Source organism: Erythrolamprus reginae, chromosome Z (genome assembly GCF_031021105.1).
Source record: "Erythrolamprus reginae isolate rEryReg1 chromosome Z, rEryReg1.hap1, whole genome shotgun sequence".
Taxonomy (NCBI): Eukaryota; Metazoa; Chordata; class Lepidosauria; order Squamata; family Dipsadidae; genus Erythrolamprus; species Erythrolamprus reginae.
In genome coordinates, this window is record NC_091963.1 from 27,602,079 (window position 1) to 27,619,808 (window position 17,730).

General features: G+C 36.5%; 1 protein-coding gene across 4 annotated transcripts in view; it reads right to left on the bottom strand.

Annotated features, from left to right (window-relative positions):
- Positions 1-17,730, bottom strand: part of RUNDC3B (RUN domain containing 3B) — a 65,862-nt gene that overhangs the window by 2,101 nt on the left and 46,031 nt on the right. For 2 of the 4 annotated variants that reach the window (XM_070727440.1, XM_070727441.1), the window contains exons 9-10: positions 9,788-9,934; positions 4,520-4,641 (exon numbers count right to left, since the gene is read on the bottom strand). In XM_070727440.1, coding sequence (XP_070583541.1) covers positions 4,520-4,641; positions 9,788-9,934 — 269 coding nt within the window. Of the gene's footprint in view, positions 1-4,519; positions 4,642-7,082; positions 7,157-9,787; positions 9,935-17,730 lie in introns of those variants that run through there. The other 2 variants (XM_070727444.1, XM_070727442.1) reach the window with 2 other exon arrangements.

Below are 17,730 nucleotides of genomic sequence, written 5' to 3' on the forward strand. Positions count from 1 at the left end.
TAAGAACAGGTTTTGTTACCTGTGTTTGCTTTGAATTATATAAACTGCCTTTGTTTTTTACCAGTGTGTCTGGCTACTCTTTTTGGTTGGTGTTGGCGTCTGGGGGGACCCAGACAGAACACTTAGAAAGGTTAAATATTTATTTACCCTGGACGACTCATGACTCATTGGGTCTTCATTTCCTTCCCTAAACATAAAGTCATCACAGGCAAAAAAAACAACAGCGGGAGCAGGAATGACTTCTAACTTCCTGGTAGTCCTGCTTAGGTTTCCAAGTATATCTAGCATAGTGGTTCTCAACCTGGGGGTCGGGACCCCTTTGGGGATTGAATGACCGTTTCACAAGGGTCACTTAAGACCATAGGAAAAGACAAATTTCCCGTGGTGTTAGGAACTAAAACTTCTATTCTGGTACCTTGGAACATATTTTTACAATTCGATCAATCAGACATTTACAGTGGGGGTGTTCTCTGACCTTCCTGCCAATCAGCTTAAAGCTCTGTTGGGAGAATTGGCATTAGACTTATGATTGGGGGTCACCACAACACGAGAAACTGTATTAAGGGACCACAGCATTAGAAAGGTTGAGAACCACTGATCTAGCAGAACTTCCAGATTCTGTAACAGCTTTGTTCCCTATGCCATCTATCTGGCAAACTTGCTGTTAGATTTGTTTTTCTTGCCATGTACATCTGACTGTATTGTTTCTCCATGTCATATAATAAATGTGGGTACCGGTATATGCATATTTTTGTATTTATTTATTCTTTTTCTATCTTGCAGGTAGTGACCCTCTGAGAGCTGCATGTAACGGAATTTCATTTTAATGTATTTCGATTAGTATACATTCGAAGTGATAATAAAGTTATTCTAGGTTGTAAGTCGTGCTGGTTAGACTGTAATTAACTATCCTTCAATAGCTTATCATGGGATTAATCTGTCCAGCCTCTAGTGGACTAGAGGGGGACCAATCTATCTAATCTCCAGTGGCTAGTCTACTGAATCTCTGGGCAGGGTTATGGTAGCAGTGCTGAAGGCCACAAATTGGCCAATTTCAATCCATAGAAGTCACGGATCCTGGATTTTGAAATCTCTCTGTAAGTTAGCCCATTTGAAGCACCACAATTCAAACTCTGTTCCCCTACAATACATTGTTTCACCAAGTTAAAAGTTATAGACATGGAGACTTCCAGGGGTGACGTTGGGGCAGTGAAGAAGAAGAACGACCTCTGTCTTTTGATTCTGCTTTTCTTCACGCTTGAAAACTGTTCAAAGCACAAAAAGTTTGGAAGACTTTGTGAAACAGAGGGGTATCCCAAGCAACAGTGTGGTGGAGAGCACCTGCCCGCTGAAGCAAAGGGCACCGTCTTTAATTCAGCACGAGGCCATAAGTAGCTACAATAGATTTGGAAGAATAATTGTTTAAAACAGTTCACGCCTGATTCGAAGAGTGTGGAAATCACCTATTCACCATGGATAGAACTGTCAAAGTGAGTGATTCCAAATTTTGTGACAAGGGAAGCTCCAGAGGAAACTTAGCGGTGACTGTTAGAAGAAATCAAGAAATTAGAAAAGCAACTGCTCGTAACGAGTAAAAGGACAGACTTGGATAGAGTGAAAGACTGACAGAGAGTGTGTGAGAAGGAAGATTCAGGAAACAGATGGTGAATAACACCTGTGAATGAAAGACAAAGGTGGAATGTGTGGTTGGCTAATTAGTGATCCAGTTGGAGACAAGCTAAAGGTGATTTAACTTGAAAAAAGACTATGGAGCTTGAAGTCTGCATGTGAGAGGGCAGCTAGAGGAGAATGAGAAGAGAGAACTTTGTGTATTGGAAACCAACTTAAGCCTAGGATCAACAGAAAGTGAAAGCCCAGAATAAACAGGAGCACTCCAGTGAAAGCTATAATACTAGAAGGAGAGAGCAGAAATGAAGGGAGCTGAAAAGCAGTAGTAGTGAATGATTAATAATAATAATAATAATTTATAATAATAATTTATTGGATTTGTATGCCGCCTCTCTCCTCTAAGCAAAAGATCTGACAAGAGATGGTGCTGGAAGTGAGACTGTAATATCATTAACCTGAAATAACTTTGAAACTTGAAACTTACATTGCTGAAGAAATGGTACAGAATCAGGTTTTGATTAATTAACTGTTAAAATTATTTGATTATTACATAGATTGATGTGATATCCCTTGCATTGATATTTCTCTCTTTTCCTCTCTTTCATTTTCCTTTTTTTCTCTTTTCATATTTTTATCCATTTTTTCTTTTGGATTATAATGTATATATTATTTATTTTGCATTTAACTGTCTTGTTTACTATATGAATGTACTGTATGTATTATGTATGTATATGTTTATTTATTTATTATTTTATTATTTGGATTTGTATGCCGCCCCTCTCCGAAAACTCGGGGCGGCTCACAACAAGTGAAACAAATCATAAATAATCCAATTAATTAAAATATTTAAAGATTTTAAAAAACCCATATACTAACAGACACACACACAAGCATACCATGTATAAATTAAACGTGCCCAGGGGGAGATGTTTCATTTCCCCCATGCCTGACGGCAAAGGTGGGTTTTAAGGAGTTTACGGAAGGCAGGAAGAGTAGGGGCAGTTCTAATCTCTGGGGGGAGTTGGTTCCAGAGAGTCGGGGCCGCCACAGAGAAGGCTCTTCCCCTGGGGCCCGCCAACCGACATTATTTAGTTGACGGGACCCGGAGAAGGCCCACTCTGTGGGACCTAATCGGTCGCTGGGATTCGTGCGGCAGGAGGCGGTCTCGGAGATGTTGCTATTAATATAGTTGATTATGGTCTAGTTTATATTGAATGCATTAATATTTATTTATAATAGTCAATATTTATTAGAGACTAAGTATATTATTAGTGACATTTATTATATTTATAATAGAGGCTTTATAAAGTATAAATTAATAACTGCATATATAATAATTGGAGTGTTAATAGATAAAATCATAAGATTGAAGGGGAATAGGAAATAGTTAATAGCAAGTAGGAAAATTGATTAGCAATATTTACAAGATCTTTATGATTTAAACTATAATTAAACTATACTTACTAGTGAAAACTACACACAGTGATAGTTAAGTTTATAAGTACAGAGAGAAGAATTTAAAAGGGGGGGAGGCCACGATGGCCTCAGAGGGCACACCAGTAGCCCCGAAGACAGCAGTCCTTTGCTGAGTCCAACCCCCTGCTTGGGCAGGAGGCCCTTTACTATGATGGATTGACAACAGAAGGATGAAGTGAAAGTGTACAAAGAAGATTTAAAATTAGAAAATATTGCAAAATAATGTACAAAATGTATTAACACAAAAGCAATGTATATAAAAGGCTATAGATCTGCTTAAGAAACTATTGTGATGTATAGAAAAAGAAAATTGTAATGTTATAGACATGAGTGTTTTAATAGTATATAATAAAGACCTAAAAAATTAAAATTATTTTTAGTCCTGGGGATCTTCCACATTCTTTACAAGACTCCTTAGCTTTACTCCATCTTCTCTGTCCCACCAGGCAGAGACAGAGAGCTCTTGTGGCTAAAGAAAAGAAAATTTCAATGGTTTTTAAATATGAACTAACACAACTATTTATTCCACGTGTTAAAAAGCAGTTTCGAAAGTGTTTCAGTTCAGTCAATTTAAAATATCAGACTTAAATTGAAATGTAGGTTTATTTTATTTTATTTTGTACTGTCTTGCAATTCTACCATTTGCCATAAGATGGAGTTTTATTCTTTGATGAAAATATTTTTTCAACATTATGACATCTTCATATTAATTTCAGACCCCATACTACAATCAATACCAGGATAGTTGCTGAAGGATTGTAATTTGCTCTGAAAATCAAAGCTGAACAGATAGCAAAGGGATTAGAGAAGATAGAAATACTGCATACATTTGTATTATCTATGAAAACTATATAATTATACCTATTCTGCAAAAGATAAGAAAAATCAGGGATTCCGTGTTTCAAATACTGTCTGGATAAATATAATTGTATTACTCCACAACAATATAGATATAACATCACTACAAGTCAGGCAGGTTTGACTGTATGACTGTAACTTGTTGCGTATACCCTAAGATTTTTTATTAATATTGCTTCTTCATTGCTTATTTGACCCCTATGACAATCATTAAGTGTTGTACCACATGATTCTTGACAAATGTATATTTTATTTTATGTACGTTGAGAGCATATGCACCAAGACAAATTCCTTGTGTGTCCAATCACACTTGGCCAATAAAAATTCTATTCTATTCTATTCTATTAGTCTCAAATCTTCATTAGAGACCAGAAAACCTATATGTAAGCAGATTGCAAATCATACACTTATGATATTTATACTAAATTCATTCAACTTAATTTAATTTTGAATTGCAGATTTGTAGTTCTCAAGTTATGCATAGAACAACTGTATAGTCTTAGATATACCTGTAAATTAGTCATTATACACAGATATTTGAGATTGTTTTCCTTACCTTCACTAAGTAAATTTAGTCCATCTTGCTTCCCATCTGCATCTTGTAGATTACCTGGATCCAAGGATATCTGAGAAAAGCTTACGTCAGCAGAGAGCTGATCCAGGCTGTGATAACTCTTTCTGCAATATCAGTGACAATTCATTTCATTACTTTTGAACTGATACGCAGGAGAAATAACTATTTTTTTCCACAATTTTCTAATTCCAGAATATCTTTTTATAAAACTATACATCCTTTAAATTATCTCCCCTGCCTCTCCCCAAAAATGTGTAACATAATATAATACATAAAATTGGAAAAGGAGTTAAGACCATGGTAATAGTGAACTCTGAATCCAGGCCATAATTTTTTTTAAAAAAAAATATCAAACTTGAATTTTTGCTTGTATTTGCTTCTGCATTTGTATTATTTTAATGATAATATAATATATCTGCTAATAGCATTGGTTTATTTTATTACTTGCAAATTTTAATATATATATTTGTAAATAACTAGGTATAGACTTATATAACTGTTCCAATTGCTATGAAGTCTTAGTATTTATTAAAAATATCTAGATAATTTGACTGAAAGAAAGAAATACTTTTACTAACAATACTTCAAAAAGTTTCAAGGAAAAAATCTATATTATTAGTATTCCATTGTATCTGGCAGAGTTAAGTAATACTACCAAAGTAAGTTAGTAATACTACTAACTTAACAAAAATAACTACTCATAAGAGTTGTATTACCAATGCTATACCAAACTCAAATGAATCATACCACAGAAGCATACATGTGTTACATTCAAAAATCCTTCATTATTTAAGGATACAACTATAATAACTTTAATGTATTTTATCATGCATATTCAAAAAAAATTCTCCATTTATTTTTGTTCCAGTCACAGTCTTTACTAAGGGTTGTATGCATTTTTAAAACATTACTTGACATTACATAAAATGAAAACTTTAAACATTAACATCAATCTATATAAATGTAATTAGATCCATTTTTTTTAAATCTGTATGTCGCTTAGATACAAAAGGCACTATCTGAGCAAAGGGTTACCCAAACCAACATCTCATTTATATTCCAAGTCTTTTTCCCATTCATAGTTGTAAGTGTAATTAATCTTTAGTATATAAAAGGAATAGAAAATAATAAGCCCAGCTAAACAATCACTTCCTTACCAATCACATATTTTTTTTAACCATGCCAATTGGAACCTAGTGGCACTACTAGTTGTTGCCTCTCACAAAAAGCAAGCACATGCCATGTTGCAAAAGCAAAGATTATCAACTCATCTCCTTTCCCACCCAAAAATACATGTTTCCTATAAATTATTACATTAAACACAGTTGTAAATTATTTCAATTATTTTTCTTAGAAAGCAAGGGTTAAATATGAGATAAAATATAACCAAGCTATCAAATATCTGATTGTAATTCTAGACATAAATAATCCTTCATTAGTTTCGACCCATTGCTTCTTGTTCTACCCTCAGGGACTTTGGAGAATAGTTTGACCCCCTCTTCTTTGTGACAACTCCTGATATATTGAACTACTGCTATATGTCTCCTAGTTGTTCTTTTCATCTAACTAGACATAGCAAATTCCTGTAACTATTCTTCATATGTTTTAGCTTCCAGTCCCCTAATTATGTTTGTTGTACTTCTCTGTACTCTTTCTAGAGTCTCAACATCCTTTTTGCATCCTGGCGACCAAAACTGAATGCAGTATTTAAAATGTGGCCTTACCAAGACATTAAATCCTTACTACTATTGACCAAGGTGCCATGTATACCATACCTGTGCATTTTGTTCTTCTTGCCTAAATGTAAAACCTTACTTTTTTCACCATTGAATTTTATTTTGTTAGATAGCGCCCAATGTCAAGATCCTCCCATATCTTGAGCCTATCTTCTGGAGTGTGAGCTATTCCTGCCACTTTGATATCATCTGAAAATTTGACACTTTGATATCATCTGAAAATTTGACACACCCTCACCCATCTATCCCCTTGTCCACGTTGTGGGTGAAGATGTTGAAGAGTACTGGGCCTAAAACAGAGCTTTGGGGTACTCCACTGCATACTTCCCTCTATGTATATACAGCTCCATTGAGCTCTACAGGTTGACTGCAGTTGGTCAGCCAGTTTTGAATCCATCTGGTAGTATTGCTGCTTAACCTACATTTTTCTACTTTATCTAGTGGTAGGTTATGGTCTATTTTATCAAATATCTTACTGAAGTCTAAGTAAATTATATCAACAACACTCCTTTGGTCCACTAATTTTTTCACTTTGTGAAAAATGCAATAAGATTTGTCTAGCATGATCTGTTTTTGACAAACCCATGTTGGCTTTTGTTTATTACTTTGTTTGCTTCTAGGTGTTTGCTGATTTGTTGCTTGACTATCTTTTCCAGAATCCTTCCTGGTATTGAGGTCAGGGTGCTAGGTCTATAGTTTCCTGGATCTATTTTTTTTCCTTTTATGAAGATGGGTACTACATCAGCTCTTTTCCAGTCTTCTGGCAGTTCCCGAGTTCTCCAGGATCTTTGAAAGATATAATCCAGTGGTTCTTAGATGTCGTCTACCAGTTCCTTCAAAATCTTGGAGTGTAATCCATCCGGTCCTGGTGATTTGAACTCATCTAGGAAAAACAGGCATTCACTTACCATTTTCTTCCCTATTTTAACTTGTGTTCCTAATATGTTTTTTTGTGGTGCTGTTTTTGATAGGTTGGATTGTTTTTTCCCCTTTGTGTAAAGCCAGATGCAAACAATGAGTTAACTAGATCTGCTTTCTCCCTGTTGCTTGTCACCTTCTTGCCACTTTTTCCCAGTAATGGACCAATTGTTTCCTTGACTTTTTTGTTTTTAATATGTTGGAAGAAGCTTTTTTAAACTTATTTTATACTTTTGTTGCAAGTCTTTGTTCATTGTGAGCCTTAATTTTCCCTCACTTCATCTTTACAGACTCAGTCCATTTGCTGACATTCTGCCTTAGTTATTTCCCTCTTTCCATTTTTATACTTGTCCTTTTTGTCTTTCAATTTGTCTTTTAATTTCCAAAATAATTCTAAATTGTGACAAGTAAAATAAAAGGTGAACTTCCACCTGTATGTCCTCTTTTGAGGTTTTCTCGATGCATGTAATCTTCAGCATTGTAACACAAGAAATTGATAGAGATCTTCAACATAGATATAGATAGGCTTTGGGCTATATTGATAAGAGATTCTCTTACTTACTTTCTTACATACCAACCAAATCAAAATAGAATTCCTAAGTTTGAAAAAGAAAAGGGTTGAGAATCTCTCAAAATATATATGCATAAGTAGATTGTTAATATTATTTAAAACTATCTTTAAATGTATGTCTTAAAAATTACGTGTCCACACTTTCATATCATCCATCAAAATATGGTAGACAGTAATGGCTGAACTGCAATTTATTGATGAGGAAATCTATATCTGTTCCAAAAAACTCATGGGAAACAAGTAGCAACAAACTCTAAACTAAACTATGGTTGAGATAGAATAAGTCTGTATACTACTGCTATTTTAGTATATTTTTGTTACTAAAATAAAATAACTCATCTTGATAGCATATGCATTAAATAAAAACAACCTCATGTTAAACAGTCAATAATATCCTGATAGGAATTTGTATTCACAATTAAAAAGCAATACTCCTATGAGCATGTTTAAATTATCTTAATTACTGCAGTGTACCATATATATATATATATATATATATATATATATATATATCATCCCTAATAATTTTTGTTCCAACAATTTTAGAAATCCTAATTAAAGATTTTAGCATACTATAAATATATATTCCAAAGCTGAACTATTGCTCAATTAATCAAATACCAGTATTCTCTGTTGCACAATATACCACAATATGCTTAATTAAACCTCACCATCTTGTCAGATTAGGCAGATTGATGCAGTTGTTAACTTTTGAAATGAAAAACAATGCAAATGTGATGTAAAATTTAAAGCCTGCCAAAGCCTTAATACTGAATGAAGTATAGAAAACTTTCTTATGAGCTGGGCAATCTGATTCACTATGTTTCTAATTATGGTTAATAAAGCCAAGCTTGGAAAAGGAAAAAGATTCACATAAGAAAAAACACAGGCTAGGCAGTATCTGAACAACTAGCAAGCCTCCCATTATGCCCGCACAGGTTTGATATACAGTAGTACCTCGTGATATGAACCCCTTGTCTTACGAACCTTTCGAGATATGAACCCGGGGTTCGGGATTTTTGTGCCTCTTCTTACAAACTTCTTTCACCTTACGAACTCACTCCAGCAAACGCCAAACCCGGAAGTTCGGCAAAAAAAATAGGGAATTCCAGGGGTGGAGCTTTGACATCACGGAGACGTCCTTCCTGGCTGGCTGAAACATGGACTCCAGGAAGACATCTCCGTGATGTCAAAGCTCCGCCTCTGGAATTCCCTATTGGGATTTCCCACCTCCATTTGAGCCTCCTGACTGGCCGACAGCTCCACGGCTCTTCTGGCAAGATGACAGTTGGGCAGCGGCACTTCTCGGCGGCCTCCCGAACCCAAACGCCGAACCCGAACTTTTGCCGAACTTCCAGGTTCGGCATTCGGGAGAACTCTGAGAAGCGCCCCAGCTGTTCCAAATGGTGACAGCCGGGCGGCGGCACCCAGTGGAGCGCCGTTTTTGCGATTTTTTTTTGCTTGCACGCATTAATCGGTTTTACATTGTTTCCTATGGGAAACATTATTTCATCTAATGAACTTTTTGCCTTACGAACCTCCTCCCAGAACCAATTAAGTTTGTAAGATGAAGTATCACTGTATTTCTCTAGGACAGCCATTGTCACATGCAGTGCTCTCAAAAATTACACAATGTCAAAATAATTTGAATGTCAGTTTTGCTTCCCATCTTTCTAATGTAGTAAGTAATGCATTTTCTGAACAATTTGCATGGACAAGTAAACTAACAACAACAACTTACTTATACAAGAAGTGGTTTACATTAATAGTAAATCACTTTGTGAACACACAACAGTGTAAAACTTGTATATTGGATACTATATAAACTATTTGATTATAGAACTCTAAATGTGTTTTAAGTTAATATTTATCATAATTGTTTCTGTACTGTTTTAATAATTAGGCATTCAGCAGCTTTTGGTTGTCTGCCGAGATCTAAAATTCCGATTGATGGGATATGCATGTGGAGCAAGGTGAATGAGATTTCTGGGATTTTAGGAGCACTGCACAAATATATCAACTTACTCATCCCATTGCTTATTTTGCTTTCCATAAAGCAGCGTATCCAAGGCAACAGCATTAACATCCAGAGCTCCTGGGGAAGGCCACTGATTGGTGAGATGGGTAGTTAATTCTTGTCTTGATCTTAAATCATTATTCTTTAGCACAGTTCTGTGAACACATAGTGAATTTCATGCCATTAAAAGTAATATCTTTAAATAAAGGAAGATAATAGGCGGTTCTTGAAAAGTTTTCCTGCTAGTATATTAAAGCATTATCTCTCAAGAGATTTCTCAATCAAAATTTGGATCTTGAAGAACAAAGTTGAATTCACATGCCACTACATTATGGGATGTTTTTCTTGTATTCTACAAGAACAGATGAATAGTCAATTACAAATATGGCAATATATTAAAACTGCTTACATAGTTTATCACATTTGATGCTAAGCCAACTTCCAGTATACATTAAGATTGCTAATCTAAGTGCTAATTTATAGAAGAACCTTCTCTGTTTCTCTCCTTTTTTCAAAACCTAAGAATTATTTCTGAATCAAGAATAGAATGTTCAAAACAAATTCAATAGCTGATGTGAAGTAATAAAGTACCAATTCATATTTATTTCAAATTGGGGGCGGGGGGAGTGGGAGAATTGCAAGATTAAAATGCTGCTTCATACAAATAAATTGTTGCAGCAAAATTAAGATGCATAGGATTTTTATATGGTAATTATGGTAGAAGTAATTTTTTTGGTGTCTTAGCATTTTCTTTTAACAATATAATTTTCATCGAAACAAATAGGCTACATCACATTGTGCAATGTTATTCTTACAAATTTGAAAAAAAAAGTTTAAATATCTTGGGAGTTGTATGTGTATATGCATTATATGCATAGATGCATACATAAGCGCATACATCATACTTTCACTTCTATAAATAAATATATTGAGCTTTATGTAACAAAATCTAAAATAGCAAGAAACCACCTTATGGTGCAAATAATTTTTACCAATCTCATTTTAATGAGAAATATCAAACCTCAGTATGAGTCTCAATAAAGGCTATCATGTGGGAAAGATTTAAGGTGTTTATAACTATAGTACAACCACAGCTTTATTACTTACCAGTACCGTACTATGAATTCTCCTATTGGGTAATCTCCTTCACATATCCCTCTCTATGGAATGAGTTGTGATCATCACCTTGACGACTCAGATCTGTTGAAATTTCAAATGTCATGGATGTGAGCCCATGTGGTGTGTTAGCTGTCTTCTAATTTCATGTTAGTATATAGTGTTAGAAAGTCCCTAAAGCAAGCAAACTAACACAAACACAGCATGCTGAGGAAATCTGAGTTTGCGGATTTATGGAGGAGATAACAATAGTAGAATTCAAGTTACTGATACACAGTCTTTCTGCTGATCATGGCTATTTGCCAGGCTGTCACTTTGGGACTATCTTCCCAATAAGAAGGAAAAGGGAGAAGTGCAACAAGTGTAAAAAAAAAAATCCAGTTAGTTTTTAATGCTAATAAATGTTCCACATTAACTTCATATATTACGATGGCCTTCTTAAATATCAGTTACATCTAAATTACCAACTTTTTTTTTTCTATATTATTCTTCTCTCAAGTAATGACTGAAATAGTTTTCAATCTCTTGAAACATTCAAATGTCCAATTTCTAATTCTGGGGGAAATGTCCAAATCAGTAACACTGAAGGACTTTTGCATCTAAAGGAGCTTTTAGCATTTCATTTGTATGCTGTTTTAGCTGAGCAATTCTCAATTTCAAAATATTTCACAAATTTTAGTTTTAAAGTTATATAAACCAGGGGTCCCCAACCACTGGGCCGTGGACCAGTACCGGGCTGCGGGGCATGTTGCACCGGTCCGTGGAGTCAGCAGCTGCCGGCCCTCATGCCGCCACCCCCCCCAGCGCTTCGCCTCCCGCCGGGCAAGAGGCCTCGGGAGGCAGGTTCTGCCGGCCACAGGACAATGGACGGGACAGAGGGGCGGGAAGGACCGAGAGGCTCAAGCCTCTTTTGGCTTCTGCCGTGGGGCGCTTTTGCGTTTTTGGCTGGGGGGAGGCAGGAGGGCCAGCCTGACCCCCTGTCTCCAGCGCTTAGCCCCCCTGGGCAAGAGGGCTTGGGAGGCAGGTTCTGCCGGCCCACAGGGCGATGGCGGGAAAGAGGGGCGGGGAGGACCAGCACCCCCATGCTTAATCCCGCCCCCAACCACACCCCTTTCCGCCCCCACCGGGCCATAGAAAAATTGTCTTGCTGAAACTGGTCCCTGGTGGAAAAAACGTTGGGGACCACTGATATAAACTATTAGCTCCTTAAATATATTCAGATTAATTATGCATAATTTTCTTTCTGCCTAATACATTTGAAAATGTTATAATTTATAATCATAATTTCAATTTATATTCTATTATAAAATTATAATTTCACGTGCAGTTCTTCATACAAGGTTCTATCTAGACTGGGCACCCTGTCATTGTGAAAGATCACAGATTACAAATGGTATAGCATGGTGCAAGTAGACTGCTATCCAGTACAAGATCTACATTGGAGGCAGCTGCTACTGGCCCAATGAAGATACTGTTGCTGATTTGTAAATCTCTCAACAGCTCATGGCTTAGTCTCTGAGAAATCATCTCTTTTTCTAAATCTGTCCAATGCCTTAGATCAGTGTTTTTCAACCAGTGTGCCGTGGCACACTAGTGTGCCGTGAAACATGGTCAGGTGTGCCGCGAAGCTCAGAGAGAGAAAGAAAGCGAGAGAGAGAGAAAGAAAGAAAGAGAAAGAAAGCAAGAGAGAGAGAGAAAGAAAGAGAAAGAAAGCAAGAGAGAGAGAGAAAGCAAAAGAGAGAAAGAGCGAGTGGGAGAGAAAGAGAACAAGAGAGAGAGAAAGAAAGCAAGAGAGAGAGAAAGAGAACAAGAGAAAGAAAGCAAGAGAGAGAGAAACAGAGAGAGAGCAACAGAGAGAAAGAAAGCAAGAGAGATAGAGAAAGAGAGGGAGGGAAGGAGAGAGAGAGAAAGACATAAAGGGAGGTAGGGAGGGAGAGAGAAAGAGAGCAAAAAAGAGAGGAAGAAAGGAAGAGAAAGAAAGAGGGATGGAGAGAGAGAATGAAAGAGGAAGCAAGGGAGAGAAAGAGGGAGAGAGAAATAGAGCAAAAGGGAGGAAGAGAGAGAGAGAGAATTTTTTTGTCCAAACTTTTTTTAGGGGCCTCCCCCTCGCCCCACTCAATGTGCCCCAGGGTTTCGTAAATGTAAAAAATGTGCCACGGCTCAAAAAAGGTTGAAAATCACTGCCTTAGATATATAGAAAAGATCATATTGAAGATGCCCTCTATTACCAAAACCTGTGTATACATGAGAGAAGAGTCCTTTTATGTATTTATTTATTTATTATTTATTTATTTATTTATTATTTGGATTTGTATGCCGCCCCTCTCCGAAGACTCGGGGCGGCTCACAACAAGTGTAAAACAAATCATAAATAATTCAATTAATTAAAATATTTAAAGATTTAAAAAACCCCATATACTAACAGACACACACACAGGCATACCATGTATAAATTAAATGTGCCCAGGGGGAGATGTTTAGTTCCCCCATGCCTGACGGCAAAGGTGGGTTTTGAGGAGTTTACGGAAGGCAGGAAGAGTAGGGGCAGTTCTGATCTCCGGGGGGAGTTGGTTCTAGAGAGTCGGTAACTGCCAGGCTATGAAATGCTCTTCGTGGAGAAGTCCAATTCTTCTCCTCTCCCAATATTTGGAAAAGTCATAAAAGATAGAACTTTTCATGATGGTTACATCATTAGCTGATGCTGATTTTGTTGTTTTAAATTTTATACTTTTGTTCCAAATACCTTTAAAAGTTTATTGAAGCACAAAGCAGAATTTAAAACTAGTCAATCAGTTAACCTTTCTCAAAATTTAAAAGAAGGAAATGCAACAAGGAATCATCTTGGACAATTTAAAGTTTCTGTAATATAGTGGTGTGCAAACCACTATTAGTAAGCTAGCTCTCAGTTTAATTTTTGTGGGCTATGACAATTTCCAAGATTATATCACAAAAATATTTTAGGTAAGATACCGGTGGTCAACAACTTCATTTTTTCTGCTTTTTCCTGAAGGAAATCAAAATCCTGAGATAATGTCTGCATATTGCCCAGATTGCTTTTTTGTATGTATTTGAAGTACATGTATGGCTGGTGTTTACATATTTAAAATTATGGTCTGTATGTTTATTTTTCCAGAAGAGATCTATGTGTTTCAACATGTGTTTGGGACATCATCAGTTTGGCTTTAGAATTTCAATTAGAATATGCAACTGCAATTTAATTATAGCTTGTTGGTTCAAATTTGGTAATTATCATTTATTGCATAAACAGCACTTTGTATCTATAAGAAACAAATACAGTTTAAGCAATATTTATCAGGAGCCAATATAATATGATGATGAAGGATGGACAAAAAATAAGGAGAGTCTATTCTCAGTCATTGAAACTCAATGAGTGTTTTGGAGACATTCATTCATTTTCAGTCTAAGTTTCCTCACAGGAGTGTTGTTATGGAGAGCAAGGGGAAACTCTACTTAAGAGATATACATTACACATAGAAACATAGAAACATAGAAGTCTGACGGCAGAAAAAGACCTCATGGTCCATCTAGTCTGCCCTTATACTATTTTCTGTATTTTATCTTAGGATGGATATATGTTTATCCCAGGCATGTTTAAATTCAGTTACTGTGGGTTTATCTACCACGTCTGCTGGAAGTTTGTTCCAAGGATCTACTACTCTTTCAGTAAAATAATATTTTCTCATGTTGCTTTTGATCTTTCCCCCAACTAACTTCAGATTGTGTCCCCTTGTTCTTGGGTTCACTTTCCTATTAAAAACACTTCCCTCCTGGACCTTATTTAAACCTTTAACATATTTAAATATGTGAGTATATGTGTATACACACATATACTCACATCTTTGTCACCTGAATAGTGCTAATGAGTATGGAGCCTTGTTGGAAGGACTGTGTTGTAGTATTGTATTTTCTACAATATGTTTTTTGCCCTGTGTCTCTTCACTTCAGATGCAGGCTGTTCAGAATGAGTCCGTATTGTCTCTATCTGAAGCTGAACTGCAAGTGGTTCTAAGTCAGCATTTTTCTCTGGAAATCCAATTGATACTCCTGCACCATTTAAGGGAGTTGATCCCAAAGTGCATAGCTAAACGTCTATAGAGATTCTCAATTATCCAGGTCATGGTTGTCCCCAAAGTGCAGAAATCTTCCTGCAAAAAACACAGCTCTACAACACAGTCCTTTCAGCAGTTCCAAAAAGGCTCCACAAACATTTGCATTACTCAAGTGACCCTGAGGACACAAACAAACCACCAGGTAGACTCAATAATTCTCTAAAAGAATGCAAATGACCAGCTGTCTGTAAGGAATATAAACCTTTATATTTCCCACCATCTAGTTAGAGCTGAAGTAGCTTCACTTGCCACTTCCTTGCCATTTGACATACTTATAAATAGAAGAACACTGACATTGACTTCCCCTAAACTCAGCTGAAGGTATTACCTAGCCTAGTAACAAAACGTTCAGATACCAACCCACGAGCTCAGATAGCAAACCTTCACTCTCATTCTAAACCCAAGCTACAGATTTATTTATTTATTTATTTATTATTAATCAAATTTGTATGCCGCCCATCTCCGCAGACTCGGGGCGGCTAACAACAGTAATAAAACAATCTAAACAAATCTAATATTTAAGTTAATTTAAAAAGAAACCCCAATTTAAGAGACCAACCATACATACAGACATACCATGAATAAAATTTTTATAAGCCTAGGGGAAGGGAATATCTCAGTTCCCCCATGCCTGACGACAGAGGTGGGTTTTAAGGAGCTTACGAAAGGCAAGGAGGGTGGGGGCAACTCTGATATCTGGGGGGAGTTGATTCCAGAGGGCCGGGGCCGCCACAGAGAAGGCTCTTTCCCTGGGTCCCGTCAAACGGCATTGTTTAGTCGACGGGACCCGGAGAAGGCCAACTCTGTGGGACCTAACTGGTCGCTGGGATTCGTGCGGCAGAAGGTGGTCCCGGAGGTATTCTGGTCCGATGCCATGAAGGGCTTTATAGGTCATAACCAACACTTTGAATTGTGACCGGAAACCGATCGGCAACCAATGCAGACTGTGGAGTGTTGGTGTGACATAGGCATATTTAGGAAAGCCCATGATAGCTCTCACAGCTTCATTCTGCACGATCTGGAGTTTCCGAACACTTTTCAAAGGTAGCCCTATGTAGAGAGCGTTACAGTAGTCGAGCCTTGAGGTGATGAGGGCATGAGTGACTGTGAGCAGTGACTCCTGGTCCAAATAGTGCTGCAACTGGTGCACCAGGCGGACCTGGGCAAACGCCCCCCTCGCCACAGCTGAAAGATGTTTCTCTAATGTGAGCTGTGGATCGAGGAGGACGCCTAAGTTCTGGATCCTCTCCGATGGGGTCAGTAATTCCCCCCCAGGGTAATGGACGGACAGATGGGATTGTCCTTGGGAAGCAAAACCCACAGCCACTACGTCTTATCAGGGTTAAGTTTGAGTCTGTTATTTGTCAATATTGCAAATTTAAATCTATTCTAATGTTCCCTGTGCTGGAATTTTAAAAAATGAAGTATGGATGCGATCATGTGATAAAGAGACAGCGTTATGATTGGATTCGGAATTAAATGAGATTATATGAGTTTACAAATCTACTATGATAATAAAAGCCAAATGTAATGATGATAACTTTAAATCTTAAATATATAATTTATGTTATTATTTTATTTATATATTTATTAAATTTGTATGCCGCCTCCTCCGAAGACTCTGAAGATTATGTTCAATTAATATTAAAAAAATCTAACTAACAAGAAATAAAACACCCATCAGAACACTATTTTAGTGTATGAAATAGATTCACTATAATAAAAATAGTATTAATCCACAGTATCTAGTAAAAATATTTTATCTTGTATGAAAAATTAATAAACTAGTCCAAAAATGTATATGAAAATATATTTAGCATCTTGTGTCTTTTAAAAGGTGTGTGTTTGTGTGTGAGTAAAAGTGGGGGGGGGGAGTGCGGGAGGGAGGGATGGAGAGATCCCTTTCTAATTTTGAGTATAGGGAAAAGAAAACTGAAAACAAAATTAAGATTTTTGAGAACTTGTTATGTAGACATTTATATATGCCTTAATCACAAAACTCTGTTTCCACAATCTGCAGGGTTTTGCTCCCACCAGGATGTTTCAAAATACAGTACATAGTATTTCACATATTTATTCAGAATGTCTATAACAGATATGCAGTTCACAAAATAATGCATACAATATTAATTTAGCCATGAATCTTACAAGCGGACTAATACAGAATAAAATATGCTAACAGAGCTGTCTCACAATGCCAAAGTACCTGAAATTCTGGTTGAGACACAATTCTGATTTACTCTGAAAAGCAGCCTAGTCTTCATATTTTTCATTAAACTACCAAATCTTTAGGAATTAAAGATATACTGACTGTTACTAGATTCAATCAGCCTTTTTAGGTGCAAAACAGGTGAATATAATTTAGTTTAAAATATAATCTGTGCTGATATTTAAGTAAAAAAATGTTTGTGCCAGATACTTTAATCCAAAGGTATTTTTTTCAATAGAATATTATTTGTTCCAATAGAGGCCTTTTCCACATTTCTTAGCAGTCTGTCTACCCTACTGCTTCAGAGAATCCTCCAATTTACCAAAGAGTCCCTTAATTCACTAGAGTTGTTTCTTGCATTTGCAGAAATTCAGTCCAGTAGGTATTATGCTTAAACCCATTCATGTGCACCATTAAAATCATGATCTTTAACTCAGTGAAATCAGCAGGATAATTTTGTTGACTTCCCATTGCAGCAGTCTGGCAGTTTGATTCT